Genomic DNA, 22,191 nt, shown 5'->3' on the forward strand with positions numbered 1-22,191 from the left:
CCTTTCTTGTAATCTGTAAAAGTGTTTTTAAAAAAAAAAGGAAAGAAAAAGCATTTCTTGAATTCTCGCAGCTTTTTTACTCATTTCTGGTATGGTTATTGGCCAGAAAATGGCTTTGGATGCAGTGCTTCTTCATATAATTGTCAGTAAAATAAACAACTGGAGAACAATTGAAGTGTAGGACCTAAAAAAGTCTACCTCAGTAGATAAACAATATGTGAAAATTCCACTAAAACCTCACACAGGACCTGAGACCTATATCATTCCTTAGTTGAACGACTATAAATTCGATGCCAAATTTTCAGCTAACGGCTCCTTAAGAATTCAATTCAATTCAAAAATACTTTATTAATCCCAAAGGGAAATTAAATGTTGTTGTAGCTCATATTATGAAGGTTTTTTCAAAGAGCCGTTGTAGATGCTGATGGCTGTGGGCAGGAAGGATCTCCTGTAGCGCTCCGTCTTACAGCAGATCTGAAGAAGCCTTTGACTGAAGACACTCTGTTGTTGTAGGACAGTCTGATGAAGAGGATGCTCAGGGTTCTCCATAATGTTCTTCATTTTATGAAGAATCCTTCTTTGCACAATGATCTCCAGAGGAGTCCCCAGAACAGAACCAGCCTTTTTTATCAGCTTGTTGAGCTTTTTTCAGTCCCTGGTTCTGATGCTGCTTCCCCAGCAGATGATGGTAGAAGAGATCACACTCTCCACAACAGACTTATAGAAGAAATGCAGCATCTTCCTGCAAACACTAAATGTCCTAAGCTTCCTCAAGAGGTACAGTCTGCTCTGTCTCGTCTTGTAGACCGCTTCACAATTGCATCTCCAGTCCAGTCTGTTGTCTAGGTGAACACCGAGGTATTTATACTTCCCCCCCTTCTGCTTGAAGCCTGTGATCTTCATCCCTGACCACAGATCTCTCATATTGTTATACTGTAGCTTGCTCTCCAGTTTCTTTTTGTACACCTCCTTGTCATTTATCTTTAAATTTCTTCTGTATACTCCTCAATAAGTTTCTGAAGGCTCTTTCTTGTGTAGCTGGTCCTTCTGGTCACTGGTGATTCAGGGTTTGTTATTGGGGAAGCATCTCATTGTTTTGGTGGGGATGGTGTTATCCACACAGAAGTTTATATAGGCGGTTACACATTCAGTCATAGCAATGATGTCCTCTCTGTCTCTGGCACAGTGCATCCCTGTCTGCCCTGTCTGTAGCTTCAATGTAATCTCGCAGGGCTTCTTCAGCTTTCTGTGACCATCTTCTAACAGTTCTCTTTATTACATGTTGCCTCTGAACAAGGGGTTTATATTCCAAGCAGAGAAAAACAAGATTATCTGATTTGCCAAGAGGAGGTATTGCTTCAGAGATGTGAGTCCTTGACATTTGCATAAAACAAATCCAACGTTTTGTTTTCTCTGGTAGAGCAGCTGACAAACTGTTGAAATGTTGGAAGTGTAGCAGAGAGTGAAGCATGCTTAAAATCAACAGATATTGCCACAAACACATTGGGGTGTTGTATCTGTAGCTTAACAGCAACTAAGCTGATGACATCACATGCAGTGAAGCCAACAGGTGATGGTGTAATGTAAGCCGTCACAAGAATAACACTGGTGAACTCCCTGGGTAAATATGGACGAAAACCTACTGCTAACAGTTCAATATCTGGACTGCAGAGACGACACTTCACAGTAACATATCCTGGATTACACAATCTGCTGTTCACTTCTAATCCACATCTTTTGCTTTTGTTGCATTTCTTTAAATCTATGTGCTCTGCTCATATGGTCAGAAAACTGGGCAAAGAGATGGTGGAGTTAGGGATATTATTCTGCAGCCATGTCTCAGTGAAACACATCATATTGTATTCCCTTTGGCTGGGTCCTTGTTAGGGCTTTGTAGTTCATCCAGTTTTTTTCTCAATGATCTCAATTGCCTATTATAATCGATGGAAGAGATGGTTTGAACTTCGTCTTCCTCTCTCTTATTTTTGACCCTGCTCTGCATCCACTGCACCTTCTTTTCAACTCATTCAGGATTTGCGTTTGATAATCAGCGACTCCCAACACTAGAGGGAACAATCATTCAACAAAAAAGCAAACCTCATCCACAAAAGGAGAAATTCGAGTTTTAAACACAAGACATCAGAATGAAAACAGAGCTACTTCGACGTGCCTTCACCCTGACCAGACTTTAGCTACATGTGTGTGTGCGCGTGCTTGTGTGTTAGCAACTTTACAGAAAAAGTTATAGAATTCATAGGAATTTTATGCCAGAGGTGTGTCTGAGCCCAAGGAAGATTCCATTCAATTTTGGTGGTGATGTGGATCACCACCAGATCACGATCTGGATCCAGCATTTGTTTTCTGTGGCATCAATGACAGTTCTCTGACTGTCATATTAATTAATTAATTAATCAAATAATTAGGCACAACACTGAAAAAGAACAAGAAAGCAGCTAAAGTCCAAAGAACAACTTTGAAGCCCTTCAAACTAGAACTTTAAAAGATTACAAGAAATTCTGGCTGCTTGGTGGAAAAATAGAAAAGCAAGAGAAGTCACTCAAGACTTAAATCTTAATGTATTTGTGATTGCTAATCTTCTCTGGAACTGAACTGTCTGTACTATGAGTAAACTGAAATTCATCAAATTAATTGTGTTGTCTGCTTCTGTTTGTGTTTTAGGCAACATTCTGAGTTACTGGTGCTTCTCACCTGGCTTCAGCATGCAGGATCTGGTGAATCAAAGGGTTCGCTGCATTATTCTGACCAGCGGTACCCTCTCTCCCCTGACCTCCTTCACCTCTGAGATGAGGATGTAAGATTCCTGTCAGCCACACGACTGTTCAGAATTTAACGCAAACTAAACAAAAAATGTTTTAAATATACACTTGATAAAAAACACAATTAGAGCTGAAAATGCTTAGTTCATTTTTATATCACCAGAAAGATATCATGGGCTGCAAATGGCCTTCACGGTGGAGCAGTTGGTAGCACTGTTGCCTTGCAACAAGAAGGTCCTGGGTTTGACTCCCGGGTGGTCTTTATGCATGGAGTTTGCATGTTCTCCTCGTGCATGCGTGGGTTCTCTCTGGGTACTCCGGCTTCCTCCCACAGTCCAAAGACATGCATGTTAGTTTAATTTGTCTCTCTTTATTGCCCTTTGGTGTGTGCATGGTTGTTTGTGTGTTGCCATGCGATGGACTGGTGACCTGTCCTGGGTGTACACAGCCCATAGACTGCTGGAGATAGGCACCAGCTTCCCGGTATAGAAAACGACTGACTGACAGAAAAAAAAATCATTCAACCAAGCATGCTTTAAATTTTTAAAGGTTCTGATATTTTTGAATGAATTAGTTTATTTTTATAAATGTGGAAAAAGTTCAGAGATTTTCTGAACAATGTACCATGATGAAAAAAACACAATTAAACAGTAATAGTATTAGTCCTTCCCTTTTTAGTTTAGTTGATATTTGGACTATGCATTGGAGAAATGAACTAAATCATGGACTTTCTATTTTCTGAACTGATTTTAAAAAATCACCAGATTTATGTAAATCTTTTAAGAATTGTGTTCATTACATTTCAGTTGTTTTCATTTTAACCTGTTGCACTTTAAAAGTATGTTGGCTTTACATTGTATTTTATTTCCAGTAATTAGAACCTTTGTCTCAGTATGATTTAGTTATTTTATTTGCTTCAGAAAATTTCCAGTGCTTCTTGAAAATGGTCATGTGATTGATCGGGACCAGATCTTTGTGAGCGTTATTGATCGTGGCCCAGATGGAGTTCTGCTGAGTTCAGCGTTTGATCGGAGGTAAATGTTACTTACTGGAAACGTGGAAGTCTTCCACTCGGCTGTTCTCATAGGTGTTAAAATGTTTTGCCAACCTTTTCTATCTCTCTTCCTTTAAATTCATTTACATTTAAATACTCCAATGAGGAGATGTGTTTATATTATACATAGCTGTTAGACTGCCTAAAGACTGGGCCAAGATAATGCAAAACAGAAAAATGAAGGAATTATACAATTACAGTACAGACCAAAAGTTTGGACACACCTTCTCATTCAAAGAGTTGTCTTTATTTTCATGATTATGAATATTGTAGATTCACATTGAAGGCATCAAAACTATGAATTAACACATGTGGAATTATATACTGAACAAAAAAGTGTGAAATAACTGAAAATATGTCTTATATTCTAGGTTCTTCAAAGTAGCCACCTTTTGCTTTGATTACTGCTCCACACACTCTTGGTATTCGGTTGATGAGCTTCAAGAGGTAGTCACCTGAAATGGTTTTCACTTCACAGGTGTGCCCTGTCAGGTTTAAAAAGTGGGATTTCAAGCCTTATAAATGGGGTTGGGACCATCAGTTGTGTTGTGCAGGAGGTGGATACAGTACACAGCTAATAGTCCTACTGAATAGACTGTTAGCTGCTTTTTTCTTGCCATAATACAAATTCTAAGTTAAGAAAAACGAGTGGCCATCATTACTTTAAGAAATGAAGGTCAGTCAGTCCAAACAATTGGGAAAACTTTGAAAGTGTCACCAAGTGCAGTCACAAAAACCATCAAGCGCTACAAAGAAACTGGTTCACATGAGGACCGCTCCTGGAAAGGAAGACCAAGAGTCACCTCTGCTGCGGACGACAAGTTCATCCAAGTCACCAGCCTCAGAAATCGCAGGTTAACAGCAGCTCAGATTAGAGAACAGGTCAATACCACACAGAGTTCTAGCAGCAGACACATCTCTAGAACAACTGTTAAGAGGAGACTGTGTGAATCAGGCCTTCATGGTAAAATAGCTGCTAGGAAACCACTGCTGAGGACAGGCAACAAACAGAAGAGACTTGTTTGGGCTAAAGAACACAAGGAATGGACATTAGACCAGTGGAAATCTGTCCTTTGGTCTGATGAGTCCAAGTTTGAGATCTTTGATTCCAACCACCATGTCTTTGTGTGGCGCAGAAGAGGTGAACGGATGGACTCTACATGCCTGGTTCCCACCGTGAAGCATGGAGGAGGAGGTGTGATGGTGTGGGGGTGCTTTGCTGGTGACACTGTTGGGAATTTATTCAAAATTGAAGGCATACTGAACCAGCATGGCTACCACAGCATCTTGCAGCGGCATGCTATTCTATCCGGTTTGCGTTTAGTTGGACCATCATTTATTTTTCAACAGGACAATGACCCCAAACACACCTCCAGGCTGTGTAAGGGCTATTTGACCAAGAAGGAGAGTGATGGGGTGCTGCGCCAGATGACCTGGCCTCCACATTCACCGGACCTGAACCCAATCCAGATGGTTTGGGGTGAGCTGGACTGCAGAGTGAAGGCAAAAGGGCCAACAAGTGCTAAGCATCTCTGGGAACTCCTTCAAGACTGTTGGAAAACCATTTCAGGTGACTACCTCTTGAAGCTCATCACCAGAATACCAAGAGTGTGTGGAGCAGTAATCAAAGCAAAAGGTGGTTACTTTGAAGAACCTAGAATATAAGACATATTTTCAGTTGTTTCACACTTTTTTGTTCAGTATATAATTCCACATGTGTTAATTCATAGTTTTGATGCCTTCAGTGTGAAGCTACAATATTCATAGTCATGAAAATAAAGAAAACTCTTTGAATTAGGTATGGTAAGGTAAGTTTATTTATTTAGCGATTTTCAGTAACGAGACACTCAAAGAACTGTACATACAATTACAATACAATCACAAAGAACACAGAAAAACAAATCAAATGCTAAGAAATCTAAAAATCTATGAATCCTTCTGAGAAATCTAAAAATCTCTGGTCAATATTACAATGATACAGATAACATTAATAATCCTTTGGGTTTTACTGGTAAGAGCTGGTTCTAAACCAATCTTTCTAAAGAGGTAATTATATCATTAAGTCCTCTATGTAGGGAAAGCATCTTGTGCTAAGAAGTCTCATCATTCCACTGAATTCTAACTTGTGAGGCTGAGTCACTGGTACAAAACAGCTTTAATCCACATTTTCAGGTGCTAATAATATATTAATTATTAATTAGAAGGTGTGTCCAAAGTTTTGGTCTCTACTGTATATGTATTCACAGAAATACAGATGAGGGAAAATCTTCTTTGATGCAAAGAGTTAGAAAATACAAATATTTTGGTATATTACCTCATTCATTTCCATCTATGTGCACTATTTGACAACTGAGACGGTGCCTTTGCAGCAGCTTGTTAATATATGTATTTCTTTGATAGGTTTGATCCTGATAACATGGCTTCTTTAGGAAACACTGTGGGTAAGTCACAACTTCCTACATGTTTTAGTTGGTTTCTAACTATCACAAAGGCTGCTGCTGTTAGTAGATGGACCCTCAATTTGATTTATTTAGTATCTTTAGACATTCTATATTATTAATAAAGTTTTAATTAAAGTTATAACTATAAGCTTGCTTTAAAAACATAAAAGGTGTTCCACCTTCCGCTGTTGCCAACACTGCATGTGATGCCATCAGCTCAGTTGTTGCTAAGCTACAGACACAAAACCCCAACGATTTCTGGTGATTTTAACCACGCTTCACTCTCTGCTACACTTCCAACATTTCAACAGTTTGTCAGCTGCTCTACCAGAGAAAACAAAATATTGGATTTGTTTTATGCAAATGTCAAGGACTCATACATCTCTACAGCAAGACCTCCTCTAGGCAAATCAGATCACAATCTTGTTTTTCTCTGCTCGAAATATAAGCCCCTTGTTCAGAGGCAACCTGTAATAAAGAGGACTGTGAGAAAATGGTCACAGGAAGCTGAAGAAGCTCTGCAAGGTTGCTTTGAGGCTACAGACTGGGACGCACTGTGCCAGCCACATGGAGAGGACATCAATGCCATGACTGAGTGTGTAACCGACTATATAAACTTCTGTGTGGATAACATCATCCCCACCAGAACCATGAGATGCTTCCCCAATAACAAACCTTGGATCACCAGTGACCTGAAGGACCTGCTTAACAAGAAAAAAAGAGCCTTCAGAGAGGGAGACAGAGAATTATTGAAGATTATACAGAAGCAACTTAAAGTCAAGATAAGAGACAGCAAGGAGGTGTACAAGAAGAAGCTGGAGACCAAGCTCCAGCAAAACAATATCAGAGATGTGTGGACAGGGATGAAGAAGATCACAGGCTTCAAGCAGAAGGATGATCAGACCGATGGACGTCTGGACAGAGCCAATGAACTGAACCTATTCTTCAATAGGTTCAGTTCAGAAACAAGCTTCGCATCCTCCTCTCCTGCTCACAGCCAAACAGAAGTCAGGTGAAGAGACAACTGGAGAGACTGAATAGGAATAAGGCTGCAGGTCCAGATCATGTCAGCCCTAGAGTCCTGAAGGCCTGTGCAGAGCAGCTCTGTGGGATCCTGCAGCACCTCTGCAATCTTAGCCTGGCCCAGAAGAAGGTTCCGGTGTTGTGGAAGACCTCCTGTCTTGTTCCGGTACCAAAGAAAACTCACCCATCAGTCCTCAATGACTATAGACCTGTTGTCCTCACATCATGAAGGTCCTAGAGAGACTCCTGTTGGCCCACCTGAGTAAGCAAACAATAAACCATCAGGACCTCCTTCAGTTTGCTTATCGCTTTGGAGTTGAAGATGCCATCATACACCTGATTCAACAAACCCACTGTCATCTGGACAAAGCCAGTAGCACTGTGAGGATCATGTTCTTTGATTTCTCCAGAACATTTAATACAATCCAACCTGATTTGCTTTGTCAGAAACTCTAGAAGACTCAGGTGGAGGCCTCAACAATCTCCTGGATCAAAGACTACCTGACAAACACATCACAGTTTGTGAGACTGAAGGGTTGTGAGTCTAACCAGGTAGTCAGCAGCACAGGAGCACCACAGGGGACTGTACTCTCACCATTCCTTTTTACTCTGTACACCTCAGACCTCCAGGACCAGACAGACTCCTGTCATCTGCAGAAATACTCAGATGATTCTGCAGTCGTGGGGTGGATCAGAGATGGACAAGAAGCTGAGTACAGGAAGGTGGTGGACCGCTTTGTGGCATGGTGTGGAAACAATCATCTCATTTTGAACGTGACTAAAACAAAGGAGATGATTGTAGATTTTAAGAGAAACAGGAATAAGTCAAAAACTATTTCTATCATGGGAGAAGAAGTGGAGGTGGTGGAGGAGTATAAATACCTCGGTGTTCACCTGGTCAACAGACTAGAGTGGAGATGCAACTGTGAAGCCATCTACAAGAAGGGACAGAGCAGACTGTACTTCTTGAGGAAGCTTAGGTCCTTTGGTGTTTGCTGCAAGATGCTGCAGATCTTCTATAAGTCTGTTGTGGAGAGTGTGATCTCTTCTACCATCATCTGCTGGGGAAGCAACATCAGAGCCAGGGACTTAAAAAAGCTCAACAAGATGATAAAGAAGGCTGGTTCTGTTCTGGGGACTCCTCTGGAACCTCTGGAGATCATTGTGGAAAGACAGATTCTTCATAAAATGAAGAACATTATGGAGAACCCTGAACATCCTCTTCATCAGACTGTCCTACAGCAACAGAGTGTCTTCAGTCAGAAGCTTCTTCAGATCTGCTGTAAGACGGAGGCTACAGGAGATCCTTCCTGCCCACAGACATCAGCATCTACAACGGCTCTTTGAGGAAACCTTCATAAGATGAGCTACAACAACATTTAATTTCCCTTTGGGATTAATAAAGTATTTTTGAATTGAATTGAAGTTGTCTGGAAACTCTAAAGAAACATTCAGAAGAGCAGAATGTCATCTTATAATCTTCATTTTGCCTTTTTATGTTTTATTACTCCAGAAATATTTTCATACCGTATCCATCCTATGTAGTGATAGTTGATATTAACCAATCACGGGCTTAAATGTTTTGGAAATAGTAAATAATAATAATAAATGAAGATTTTCTGTGAACGTATTGTTTCAGTGTGAAGCTCTTCCGGTTTTGATGTTAACAAAATGTGTTCTCTTTGTATTCTCTTTAGCTAACCTTAGTCGTGTGGTTCCTCATGGCCTGTTAGTGTTTTTTCCTTCCTTCCCTTTGATGGAAAAAACTCTGGAGTTTTGGAGAGTAAGTCAAAAGTCACCCCAATAATTTGTAACTTTTTTTCCTTGCTTTTTAACAGCTTTAGTTTTAATGTTAGACTTTTCTGAAGGGATTAGTTTTTCTTTATTCTATTATTTCTGATAGTAAAAAGCAACACACACCGGGGATATTGGATGTGTGTCAAAGCATATGGCTCTATTATGTTCTACATAACCACCCACATCAGTAGCATCTGGTCAGCAGGCAGAGCTCAAAGGTGAAGGCCTGGTGCTCCTTTTCAAATCTGTTCTATTCAGAAGCATCGGGACTGATCCCCAAGCTGAAGTTCAGTAATCTGTTCAGCCTCTGCCCACTTCAGCACAACCCATCCCGAGTGTGTAAAGGTGCCAAGTGACGTGTGTTAATTGATGAGGGGAGCCATGGTGCTTCTCTGAAACTCGGTGTTTGCTTGAAAGCCATTTCGTTCTGTGTTTGGTTTTTCTCTCCAGGCTAACGGACACGCGGATCGCATCGAGAACAGGAAGCCCATGTTTGTTGAACCTAAAGGGAAGGGAACCTTTAATGAGGTGAACTTGGTTTCCATTAAATGGTTGTAGTTTGGAACAACAGGAAGCCACACAAATGAATAAATCCAAAAATAAATATTTACCATCTTACATAATAAATAACCTTTATTTTGAAATAACCTTCAACAGAAAAATATATTTGACACATTATTTTGATTAATTTAGTCTTTTTCCAGTTAACGTTTTGTCAAAGTCCACCTTATTTTCTGATTCCTTTTTGTTTTGTTGATTTCTTGTTCTGTAGCAGTCCTGATCCCCCATATTCAGGATCTCTGGGGTTTTAGTATTTTGACAGTATTTCTTTAGCCTGACATTAGCCTGATTCTGTGTGTTTAAAGGTTATCGATGGGTACTACAACAAAGTTAATGATCCGGCATCTCAAGGAGGGAGCTTCTTTGCTGTTTGTCGTGGGAAGGTAAGCTGCCAATGTGAGAACTCCAGAGCATGGTCCCACTCTAAAGCTTTAGATGAATCAAAGTAGTAATATCTGACTATTGTCTCAGTATAGTAGCCTCTGATGCTGTGTTGAGTATAATCTTAATGTAAAAAGCCCTTAGAATGAAGACATTAGTGTCCCTGATAGATCCGTTCTCAGCCACCTCTGGTTCTTCCAGACAGGCTGGTTGTGTTTTAAACTTTGCTGAATGGAAGAAGCTGAAAGCATCACTTCTCTGCATGTTAAGCTTGTAGATGTGTATTGATTTTAGTCCATAGAGGCTAAAAGCTAAATATCTGAGCATCTTTTCACAGAAACAGAGCAGCAAGCAGCATGTAAAAGACAGGCATCAAACATCTGCGACTTTTGTGTAAATCTAGAATAAAAAGTGTCAATTCTCTCCCTGATTGGAGGGGGTTAGACCTCAGTCATAAATGGCACTGTCCAATTAGGGGACACATTGTTTAGCTACGTCACAGAAGTGCTTACCCAGTGATCAGAGGTTTAAGACATTTTAATTTAGTGAACAGGGACCATAAACTAATGCTTACAAGGTTTCTTCACGGTCTTTAAGCCTTCAGCCATTCAGCCTTCCTGTGAACTCAAAACATTCTCCCCTCGGAACGATCTGTTCTGGTTTCTATGGGGAATGAAAATCGTAATGTTTTCAGTTATTTATGACAAGCTCCTTTGTCATTATCAAGGTGTATATTTAACAAGGTTTATGTAGAAATCCCTCTCACAGCAGTTCTGTTCCTGTTGATCTCCACCTAGGCTAGTGAAGGTTTGGATTTTGCAGACACCTTTGGTCGGGGGGTCATCATCACCGGGCTGCCTTTTCCTCCCAAGTTTGACCCAAGAGTAATCCTTAAGATGCAGTTTTTGGACGAAATGAGTCGTAAGAAAACTCCAGGAGTGAGGGTAAGGGAAATCTGGTAACCAAGTTCCAGTAAAGACCGTTTATTAATGTTCTGCGCTGACATCATTTTCACAATATATGTGTCTTCCTGTCAGTACTTGTCAGGTCAGGAGTGGTACAAACAGCAGGCCTTCAGAGCAGTGAACCAGGCCATCGGTAGAGTGATTCGCCACAAGGACGACTATGGAGCCATCTTTCTGTGTGATCAAAGGTCAGACGTAGGGCCCCCAACCATTAGTAGCATTATTTCTGGTTCCCTGATAGTTCATAATGGTTGGAAGTACCCTAGGTATTATTGGGTGTTAAATAAAAATAGGGATTTAGAACCAAGTTGAAATCACTGTTGAATGATACATTGAGTTGGTTGACAGAAAGTGTTTCTGCTGTTATTCTATAATCAGCTGTCAGCAGTTCATAGCAAGTTTCAACATGAGAATCATCAGAGTCACTGAGTGGTCTACCAACAACCTCTTCAAGGCTTTGTTGTTAAAATGTTCTTATTCCACTCTTATATCTTTAATGCTCTGTCACTTTAGGTCCTATAATAGAACATACCTGAGTTCTTTCTTGTATTTATGAATAAAGTTATGAAATGAATTGGATATCAATTTTAATACATCAATTTCCATTAAGATTACAAGGGAACTTCCGATAAATCTGAACAAATATTCTTGTAGAAAATGTAAAAATCATCTGTAAATGCAGCAAAGAGCATACACACATCCTGGAGATGCATGAAATAACTTGCTTCCCGTCCACGCCTGCACTGGTCCCTGTAGCCACCTTGGAAATTGCTAGACATCTTACGTGTCTTCTTCTGCTGTGGCGGTACAATCTCACACGAGATATCTTTCCGAAGTAACGATAACCACTACACCTAACTCTGAATATCATTGTGTGTGGGAGAAATTTGAACTTATTTCTTTTTCTTCCTACAGGTTTAAAAACTTTGATGCCAGGGCACAGCTTCCTTCATGGGTCAAGCCGTATGTGCGCCGTTATGAGGGATTTGGAAATGTCGTGCGGGATGTGTCTCAGTTCTTTCGGGTTGCACAGAAAATAGTATGTTTCTTTTTGATTTCTATGGAACTGCATATGAAGTTGACCCTTTTTTCTATTAAAGTGTTGGTGCTACATTTATAAATGGAATGAATTGAAAGATTTCATACTGTGTCGTCCTTTGTTGTGACAAAAAGCTTTGGTGTGGTTGTTTTTGAACTCTCCAGAGGCCTGTCGTTTTGAAGACGCCTGCAGCAGAAAACCTCCCAGCAAAATGCTCATCAAACACTTCCAGCTTCTCCTCCTGCTCTTCCTCTGAAAGCTACCACACCCAGAAGGCAAAGGCCCTGGATGCACACCTTCCCAGCCTCAAGAGAAGAAAACTTGGTTAGTATCGCATTTAAAAGGTTTGAATGTGGATTGTTACTATTAATCCAACTGGAAACAGGTGAACAGCCTTTAAAAAACTGTAGAATTTAAGTTCTGTTTCTGATTGTTCAATGTTGTCTCTCCTGTGTGGAATCAGCGTTTCCACAATAGTCAGTACCCATATTTGGTACAAATACAGTAAATGTCTCTTGCCTCTGTATTTCAGAACCAGTCAATAGTCTATACAACCTCTGATCTATCAGTACATTTTTATTCAGTCCAGCCATCTGTCCAGCCGTTATTATTTCCAGCCATCTACATGACTCCAGCTATATATCCATAAATTCCTTAATCTAACCATCCATCTGCCATCCTTCCATGGATTATTCCATTCATCTGGCTGTCTGTCTTTTATTTTACACATCCAGCCATCATTCCTTCATTCCACCATTTCATACTTCCTTCATCTCTAAAATCCCAGACAGGAGAGTGTCCGTCAGAAAGTTTATAGTTGTAATGATAAACCTACAGAAGTCAGAAACAGTGCATCCTAACAAGTTGCATAGAATCAATAACTTCTAACTAATCAGTATTAAAAGCTGCAGCACCTATTTTCACTATTTGTCACATTTTGGCTACAAACATCCTTGTATTTTATTGGGATTATGTGCGATAGACAAACACATAGTGCATACGTGTGTGAAACAGAAGGATTTAGAGTTTTCAAGTATTCACGAGTAAAAACTTGAAGAATTTTGTGTGCATTTCTATTAAGTCCTCTGAGTTCTCTGCAGATACTGCTGCATTCTTTTGCTTCGTGTCTCTTGCAGCTTTTTGCTTCTACTAACAGGCATTTTTGGTTCTTCTTCTTTGCCAAATAGCTCAAGCTGAGTTAGATATGATGGAGGTCTTCATAAGATCAGTACCGAAGTCTTGCATGAGACTCTCAGTTGGATTTAGATGTGGACTTTGACTAGCCCACTCTAACGCATGCACATGCTTTAATCTAAACCATTCTATTGTTGAGGGCTGCTGTTCAGTTCTCATCAAGGTGTTCAGGGTTACGTGGAGTGTTACTTTTCACACACAGAATTTTGAATTTAGGCCAGATAGTTCAGTGTTGGTCTGATCTGACCAAAGCACCTTCTTCCTAATGTTTGCAGTGTTGCAAACATGGTTTTCTTCGTGCCAGGTTTGTAGACAGCATTACTTCTAGTTTTCCTGTGAGCAGATACGCCATCTGAGCTCTGAATTTCAGCAGCTTCTCCAGAGTAACCAATGACTTATTGGCTGCTTCTCTGATTAATTCCCTCCTTGCCCTGACTGTCAGTGGGCAGCCATGTCTTGGTGAGTTTTCAGTTGTGCCAGTCTCTTTCCATTTTGAAGATGAGTAAACAGCTCTGAGATGTTCAAACTTGGAATATTGTTTTAGAACCGGAGCCTATTTCTCCACTACTTTCTCCCTGATTTGTCTGCTGTGTTTCTTGGTCTTCGTGATGCTGTTTGTTCTCTAATGTTCTTTAACAAACCTCTGAGTCCAGAAACAGAACATCTGGCTTTACACCGAGATTAAATTACACACAGTTGCACTCTAATTACTAAATAGGTGACTTCTGAATAGATTGATTCCACTGGACTTTGTTTCGAGGTATTAGAGTAAGAGGTCTGTATACAAAGAGATGCTCTCATTTTCAAATCTTTATTAAAAAAGAAAAGGGAAAACCATGTATTCACAGTTATGCACCACTCTATGTAGGTATCAGTCTCATATAATACATTAATATTTGTTGCTGCAACATAACTAAATGTGTAAACATTGAAGTTATAAATACTTTGCTTTCACTTATGTTTCTGTCATTCAGTTGTACTTTGTGATGCGTTAGTGTTGTATGATTGTTTTATACTCTAATATTTGTGTTCTGTACTTTATCCTTTAATGTATTAAAGTTAAGAAATAAAGGAACCCTTTTAAATCAGATAATAATATCAGGTCAGTTCAGTAATAGATGTGGTTGTTAGTCAGCTGTTTTAGTGTTAATGAAAGTGACAACAGCTGCACTAAAGGGGCAACAATGAGACGACCCCAAAAAACAGGAATGCTTTTAAAGGTCACAGACATTTTTCCTTGACTGTTCTTCAGTAGTTTAGCATTTGACCAGGGTCAGCATCACTACTAGTAGCATGAGGTGATACCTGGACCCTACAGAGGTTACACAGGGAGTCCAACCCCACCAGGATGGCACATCAATACGTGCCGTTTCCTTACTCTAGGAGAGCTGAACACGACCATCTGAGGTCCCTAACCCTTCAGCTAGGAGTGCAAGGAGGAACGGGATGAGTACTGTCTGGTGACTGGCATGAATGTCTTTAACCCAACCATTAGAATCAGACTTTATGAGGGTGGCCTGAGGGCCTGACGTCCTCTAGGAGGCCCTCTGCTCACCGCCCAGCACCATGGAGCTTGACTGGCGTTTGCCAGAGGACACCAAAATTGGCAGGTTTGAAACTGGCACCAAACCTGGCACCAGAGGTGAAAGGGTCTAGAGAAGCTATAGTGAACGTTATGCTGCCTGCAACATTGTTCAGCATGATCAGTTGGTGGTGGGTCAGTGTTGGTCTGGGAAGGCATATCCATGGTAAACCCAATAGAACATTTCTGGGACATCATGTTGAAGTCCATCTGACACCATCAGGTTGCACCTCAGACTGGCCAGAAGCTCAGTGATGCCCCAGTCAGGATCTGGGAGGAGGTACCCCAGGACAGCATCCTTCATCTCATAAGGAGCATGTCCTGACATCGTCATGCAGGCATACAAACTACTGAGGACCGTACTAAGGACTATTTGCTGCATTTAAGCAAATTGGGCTAACCTGCCACAGCAGTTCAGATTAAGTTGGTCATTTTCATCATGGCGTTCCTTTGCTCCTAACACATAACCCATTCCATGTCAGGATGAATATCCAGCATGTTTTTCCAACTGAGATCTGATGTGTTTTCAAAGTGTGCATTTAGCAGTATATCATTAACTTGACAGGATCTACAGAGAAGGTAAGTCTGTGGGACAAATTTGGCACTTAGCATTTAAAAAATGACTACTTTGTCTTGTGTGTTGGTCAGATGACCACTGCAGAGCTACGGGAATGGCAAAGATCTGCATCGACTATGAGTGTGAAGTGCAGAAGAGTCAGAGGAAACCAGCCAACTTGCTGGATGCTCTGGAGCGAGGTGACCAACACTGGGAAGACAACAGTGATGCTGTTGGAGAGGAGAAGGTAGCGAGCTTCCTCACTAACCTGTTATGTCATAAAGCAAGATGGAGTCAGATTTTTGTCATTTTAAATGGTTTTTGCCCTTTTTGCTTTTGAAGGCAAATCACTTGTCAACCCTAACCCTTCAGTACAATAAGAGGATAGAAGACGAACTGCGGGGTGGGAAGCGTAAAATAAAGCTGATTCAGGAGCAGGTACGCATTACATTTTAACTACATCCCAAAGAGCTCAGGGGTCCCTGAAGCCTGGGGCTCTGCCCAAAAAAATCTATTGTATACGCTATATTGGGTTTGATGGTCATCCATTTATATTTACCTGAATCTATCATTTTTGAGGCTATTTTACAAACATTTCTCTCAGGGGAGCATACTCTCAGACACCTCATACCACATAAATGGATTATGAGGTTTATACTCACACTTTTTATACAGCTGGGCCCAGGATCCCACATGACTAAACCACCCATTGGTTAAAAGGCGTATTTTCATCTAATATGTTATGTGCTAAAAGTGCGTCACATACATGGCAGCCCCCACCTCATGTCCACCTCCCAGGCTCAGGATCTTCTTCCACCATCAGCCCTGCCTGTCTCAGTGTTTTTAAAGCTCAAAGTTCGAAGGGAGAATTCAATCCTTACTGCTCCTGTAAAATACACAAATGTGTGTTTGTATCAGGATGTGATCCGTTTATTTTTCTGACTTGTTCTTAAAGAAAGTGAGCGTCTCTCAGGATGTGTCAGAGGAGTGTAAGGCCAGCAAGGTGAAACAGTTCCTGGCAGACATGAAGAAGTCTCTGAGCAAGGTGAGCTTTGACCACATTGTTGAGGCTCTGCAGAGCTACAAGAAGACAGATGACCTGAGTGTCCTGCTGACTGAGACGGCTGTTTTAGCAGAAGACCCCAACACACACAGCCTGCTCCGAGGTGTGTTGTGCTGACTCTGACATGTGCCTCATGTATGCAGGTTAAAACCATGTCTGCTTTAAACATGACTCCAGGAATGTGTCATTTTCTGTCACAATTCCTTTTTGTTTCAGTTTTCCAGCACTACAAACATGATATCTAACCCTGTTTCCTTGTCATAGGGTTCTACCAGTTTGTTCGTCCGCATCACAAAACAACATTTGATGACAAATGTCAGAAGCTGACCGGGCAGGGCTGTGGATACAAACCGGAGCACTCGCTTTCTAAGGATGAGAAGAAAGCTGTGATTCTACAGAGTGGTAGGAAACCCTGATCCAGAAACCAGCGCAGCACTTCGCTTTATATTACTGACAGAACTGAGCTCTAAAACAAGCTCAGATAGGGACTTATTATTAGCATTACATTTTTAACCCTTAGAGCCCAAACACTCCAACTCTACATAACATTTAACAGAGAACATGGTTGACTTAAGGTTTGCAGGACAGAAAAATCAAAGCTTTTTTTTGGCTGTTCTGTGTTAAAACTGAAAATCTGAAATATTTTTTCCACCTTGCAAATGGTTCAGCTTCCATTACATTGTTAACTGAGGCCAGCACAACCAGCCAGAGAAGATTAAAAATGGCACATAGGTCTGACATTCTGTTGCTTCCAAGAGTTCAAATCATTCTGCTTTGTTAGGATGTCGAGGCTGTTTGGAAAATGATGCAGTTTCAGGAGAAATTCTGGTGGGAATATCTCCATTGACTCCTCTTGACTGTTAAAAAAGTTTCATCTGAATCATTCATACGTGATAACCTGTTGATGCTGAATGCTTTTTACTCAGACTAATAATGCGACTATACAGCTAAGCTCAAATTAGACTGTCTTTAGAGTCTTTGTTAAATCCTGCGGATGATTACAGTTGAAGAAATGAGACAGTTTAGCCTTTTTCTGTTTGGAGGTCATAGGACCCTCTCCTGGTTTAAAGTCCAAATCCTGTCTGTACAGTAGGGCTCCATGAGTTTAGAAAATCTTCTGATGATGATAATACTGGTAAATATTGTCAAATCAGTTGTGACATGTGGCTGATTTCTTCTTTCCGCTCTTTCATGTTGTGATGTGATGTAAGCATCTGTTGCCATGAGATCCTGTTCAGTTGGTTAAATGTTACATTAGCATGGAAAATACAGGCCGACCATTTTTGTCATGTAAAGAAGTCTGATGATAACTGAGGGATTCCAGCTTCCTCCTCTGCCACCTATCAGTACGCCCTTGGGCAAGGCACTTAACCCCAAGTATCAGCAAATGAATATGTGCTTGGCTGGATGAATACTCTGGTGGAAAAGTTCTTTTTGTACTCGGCGTGGTTTGAAAGCTCCATGTAACTTCAGTCCTTTTTACAGTTTTCTTCTTAACTGGGACCAGATTCTTTCTCTCTGCCCCTGATTATTGAAATTGTAACAGATATTTTTATTTTCAAAATATAAGTAAAAAGTGCACATTTGCAGCGATTTCTTTAAAAAACAAAAAACAGTTGGTAAAAAGGTTGTTTTTCTTACAGCTGTAGAGCGACAGATGGTTGGCGCTCAGAGCTCCGTGTCTACAGGCAGTCAGCTCGACACCCAGCAGCTCAACAGGGGAGGACGTCACCTGAGCCAGCAGGGATTAAAAGCAGCTCCAGCTGGTAGGAGACACCCGTGCTCCAGACAGCATTAATGTGACATGGAAAACAATTCAGCTTTCAGACTACTGCATGAAGTATCAGGCTACTTTCTGTCCACAAAAAGTGTCTGTTGTTTCGTGAGTTTCTTCGTGTGGCGTTGAACATCACTGTAGGGAATCTAAAACTTTAACTGATTAGTAAATCCTGTATTTTAAGATGGTAAATCAGTGTCTGGTCTCAGATCTGGGCCAGAAGAGTTGTTGGGTGGTGTGCTGTGAAGTGAAGGGCAGAGTGGAGGAGGTTCTCTGTCTGCCCCTGTAGGTCTTATGTCATTTTTTGCTGGGACGGCTGATTGTGTGTTGGGTCAATTTAACTGTCTGCCAGGGTTTCTTCTGAATAAGCAGCTGACCTCCGTTTAAATAGATCACAGATCTATGTGGGTTTTTAATATTTTTATGTTGAAAAACAAGTGTTCTTGAGCTGCAGAAAGTGGATGTACAAACTCACTTCGAATTCTCCTGACCAGGTTCTGATAAGAAGAATGAGGTCCACACTGCCTTCCTGGCCGATGTGAAGAAAGCCCTCGGAGCTGAAAAATCAGCTCAGCTCTTTCAGGCCATCCGCAGCTACAAGAAAACGGACCACTATGACAACTTGGTGACCACGGTGGTGAGCTTATTCACAGAGAGAGATGAGAACATCAACCTCCTCATCAGTATGTTTTCCCAGTTACCACCTCAGATCTCCTGTCTTCTGAAGGCTTGATCTTTGAACCAGTGTTGTGTTTTTAAAGGGTTTGGTGGGTTTGTTCGTCCTCACCATAAGAAGCAGTACAGAGAGATGTTGGATGCTCTGATAGGTCAACCCATATCGACTGCTAATTCTCCTACTCTGAGTGAAGAGCAACAGGGAGCAGGTCAGGATCCATCAGGGTTCTAAGTGATGTTCTATGTTCTGTTGTCATTTGTGTCTGACTAAAGCTAATTTACAGTTTAGCACCACCCATGTCTGTTGCAGCTGCATGCCATCAGAGTTCCAGCATGGGTCTCATCTACAGGTCCTTCTCAAAAAATTAGCATATTGTGATAAAGTTCATTATTTTCCATAATGTCATGATGAAAATTTAACATTCATATATTTTAGATTCATTGCACACTAACTGAAATATTTCAGGTCTTTTATTGTCTTAATACGGATGATTTTGGCATACAGCTCATGAAAACCCAAAATTCCTATCTCACAAAATTAGCATATCATTAAAAGGGTCTCTAAACAAGCTATGAACCTAATCATCTGAATCAACGAGTTAACTCTAAACACCTTCAAAAGATTCCTGAGGCCTTTAAAACTCCCAGCCTGGTTCATCACTCAAAACCCCAATCATGGGTAAGACTGCCGACCTGACTGCTGTCCAGAAGGCCACTATTGACACCCTCAAGCAAGAGGGTAAGACACAGAAAGACATTTCTGAACGAATAGGCTGTTCCCTGAGTGCTGTATCAAGGCACCTCAGTGGGAAGTCTGTGGGAAGGAAAAAGTGTGGCAGAAAACGCTGCACAACGAGAAGAGGTGACCGGACCCTGAGGAAGATTGTGGAGAAGGGCCGATTCCAGACCTTGGTGGACCTGCGGAAGCAGTGGACTGAGTCTGGAGTAGAAACATCCAGAGCCACCGTGCACAGGCGTGTGCAGGAAATGGGCTACAGGTGCCGCATTCCCCAGGTCAAGCCACTTTTGAACCAGAAACAGCGGCAGAAGCGCCTGACCTGGGCTACAGAGAAGCAGCACTGGACTGTTGCTCAGTGGTCCAAAGTACTTTTTTCGGATGAAAGCAAATTCTGCATGTCATTTGGAAATCAAGGTGCCAGAGTCTGGAGGAAGACTGGGGAGAAGGAAATGCCAAAATGCCAGAAGTCCAGTGTCAAGTACCCACAGTCAGTGATGGTCTGGGGTGCCGTGTCAGCTGCTGGTGTTGGTCCACTGTGTTTTATCAAGGGCAGGGTCAATGCAGCTAGCTATCAGGAGATTTTGGAGCACTTCATGCTTCCATCTGCTGAAAAGCTTTATGGAGATGAAGATTTCATTTTTCAGCACGACCTGGCACCTGCTCACAGTGCCAAAACCACTGGTAAATGGTTTACTGACCATGGTATCACTGTGCTCAATTGGCCTGCCAACTCTCCTGACCTGAACCCCATAGAGAATCTGTGGGATATTGTGAAGAGAACGTTGAGAGACTCAAGACCCAACACTCTGGATGAGCTAAAGGCCGCTATCGAAGCATCCTGGGCCTCCATAAGACCTCAGCAGTGCCACAGGCTGATTGCCTCCATGCCACGCCGCATTGAAGCAGTCATTTCTGCAAAAGGATTCCCAACCAAGTATTGAGTGCATAACTGTACATGATTATTTGAAGGTTGACGTTTTTTGTATTAAAAACACTTTTCTTTTATTGGTCGGATGAAATATGCTAATTTTGTGAGATAGGAATTTTGGGTTTTCATGAGCTGTATGCCAAAATCATCCGTATTAAGACAATAAAAGACCTGAAATATTTCAGTTAGTGTGCAATGAATCTAAAATATATGAATGTTAAATTTTCATCATTACATTATGGAAAATAATGAACTTTATCACAATATACTAATATTTTGAGAAGGACCTGTAATGGGTGAATGTAGAAGACATCTGTGTGGGTCTGATGGGTGAAAGCTTTCCACCTTGTTTAAGATTTTGTTTTGTTTTTCAGCTCCTTTCTCGCCTCCTTTGAAGACTCAAAGCAACATTTCCAGTTTTGTCTCCAGCGGCCAAAGAAGTTAGTCTCTAAATGGACTTTTGTTTCAGATGAACCTGAATTATTTTATTATGCTCTTCAACAGCAGCCTGGACAAGTTTTCCCCTGAGGAAAATGAAAGTTTTCATGTTTTCTGCTCAATGAAAAAGACAAAACAATCTGTGAACTTCAGTGGACAATGCTGAGCCAGTGTTTCCTAAATGAGGATTCACATAATTCTCCTGGAAATCTAAAGCTGACTTGTTGACCACAGAGCTGTACTTTTCTTCTCTTTATGTTGTGTTTTTCCTCACAAAGCAGCAGGATCTGTGTGCAACGGACAGGCAGTTTGCTTTGGATGAAATCAAGTTACTCCACCAATCAGCCGACACTTGGTTTGGATCAGGGAACCCCATAGAAACATTACATAACATCAGTTCAGACCCAGTATAATTTATCTCACCTAGTTTTTAAGTCTGCTTTATTAATTAAATTATGATTTAAAACACAAGCTTTAATTAGTGAACAAATAAAACTACTGAGCCTACTCATGTTTTTACTGATTTATGTGGAATTAAAGTAAACTGATGAGCGCCGAACAAAGAGAAGTTTCAGATTTTAAGCCTGTATATATATATAATTCATTTCTGATTTGTATTAAATTAAAGTCATAAAATGTTTAAATAAAATATGGAGTAAGAAATGTTTGACATGATAAAACTAGTGGATTTTCCACCCGTTTCTTTTGTGTCTCCACCTGCACTGAACATGGATTTAGATATCTTGTATTTTCACATCCTGACCTAAGGAACCTTTGTTTGCGCTGTTGCTCAAGGTTTTAAAAGTTGTAATGGTATTATTCTCTAAAATTGAGAAAACTTAGAACCCTATTATTCTAAGAAGTGTTTATTGTTTCCAAATACTTTTGTATAAATTCAAATATGCTGCATTCAAATGCAGTTTGTAGTATTAGTGGTGCATGTACTGTCTAGCAGTGGGCCATCTCTAGTAGTGATATGAAGTTGCCTTTTGGGCCAAATTTGGCCGACGGTCCTCAGTTTTACACGAATGCAATAGAAGATTCATTTATCATAAGGCTTTTTACACAATTCACCAGGGGTGGCAACAAATGAATTGATTCAGAAATGCAAGAAATTGTGTTCCTACAGCCAGCAGGTACATTCCTGTCCTTAACAAAGCACAGCGATGGGGCAGCTGGGTTTTTTAAATATTATATCTGC

At 40.8% G+C, this 22,191-nt stretch overlaps 1 protein-coding gene across 3 annotated transcripts in view; it reads left to right on the plus strand.

The window, feature by feature from the left end:
• rtel1 (regulator of telomere elongation helicase 1) overlaps positions 1 to 21,673 on the plus strand; it is a 62,026-nt gene extending 40,353 nt beyond the window's left edge. For 2 of the 3 annotated variants that reach the window (XM_047365563.1, XM_047365581.1), the window contains 18 exons: positions 2,680 to 2,812; positions 3,698 to 3,811; positions 6,232 to 6,272; positions 8,993 to 9,078; positions 9,543 to 9,620; positions 9,959 to 10,036; positions 10,832 to 10,978; positions 11,072 to 11,187; positions 11,915 to 12,038; positions 12,203 to 12,362; positions 15,463 to 15,617; positions 15,713 to 15,808; positions 16,326 to 16,536; positions 16,698 to 16,835; positions 18,077 to 18,199; positions 18,705 to 18,893; positions 18,972 to 19,094; positions 20,927 to 21,673. In XM_047365563.1, coding sequence (XP_047221519.1) covers positions 2,680 to 2,812; positions 3,698 to 3,811; positions 6,232 to 6,272; positions 8,993 to 9,078; positions 9,543 to 9,620; positions 9,959 to 10,036; positions 10,832 to 10,978; positions 11,072 to 11,187; positions 11,915 to 12,038; positions 12,203 to 12,362; positions 15,463 to 15,617; positions 15,713 to 15,808; positions 16,326 to 16,536; positions 16,698 to 16,835; positions 18,077 to 18,199; positions 18,705 to 18,893; positions 18,972 to 19,094; positions 20,927 to 20,997 — 2,183 coding nt within the window. In that variant the 3' untranslated portion in view covers positions 20,998 to 21,673. The remainder of the gene's footprint in view (positions 1 to 2,679; positions 2,813 to 3,697; positions 3,812 to 6,231; positions 6,273 to 8,992; positions 9,079 to 9,542; positions 9,621 to 9,958; positions 10,037 to 10,831; positions 10,979 to 11,071; positions 11,188 to 11,914; positions 12,039 to 12,202; positions 12,363 to 15,462; positions 15,618 to 15,712; positions 15,809 to 16,325; positions 16,537 to 16,697; positions 16,836 to 18,076; positions 18,200 to 18,704; positions 18,894 to 18,971; positions 19,095 to 20,926) is intronic. The other variant, XM_047365572.1, reaches the window with a different exon arrangement.
• Positions 21,674 to 22,191: the final 518 nt, after the last annotated feature.

The sequence above is a fragment of the Girardinichthys multiradiatus genome, chromosome 1 (genome assembly GCF_021462225.1).
Source record: "Girardinichthys multiradiatus isolate DD_20200921_A chromosome 1, DD_fGirMul_XY1, whole genome shotgun sequence".
Taxonomy (NCBI): domain Eukaryota; kingdom Metazoa; phylum Chordata; class Actinopteri; order Cyprinodontiformes; family Goodeidae; genus Girardinichthys; species Girardinichthys multiradiatus.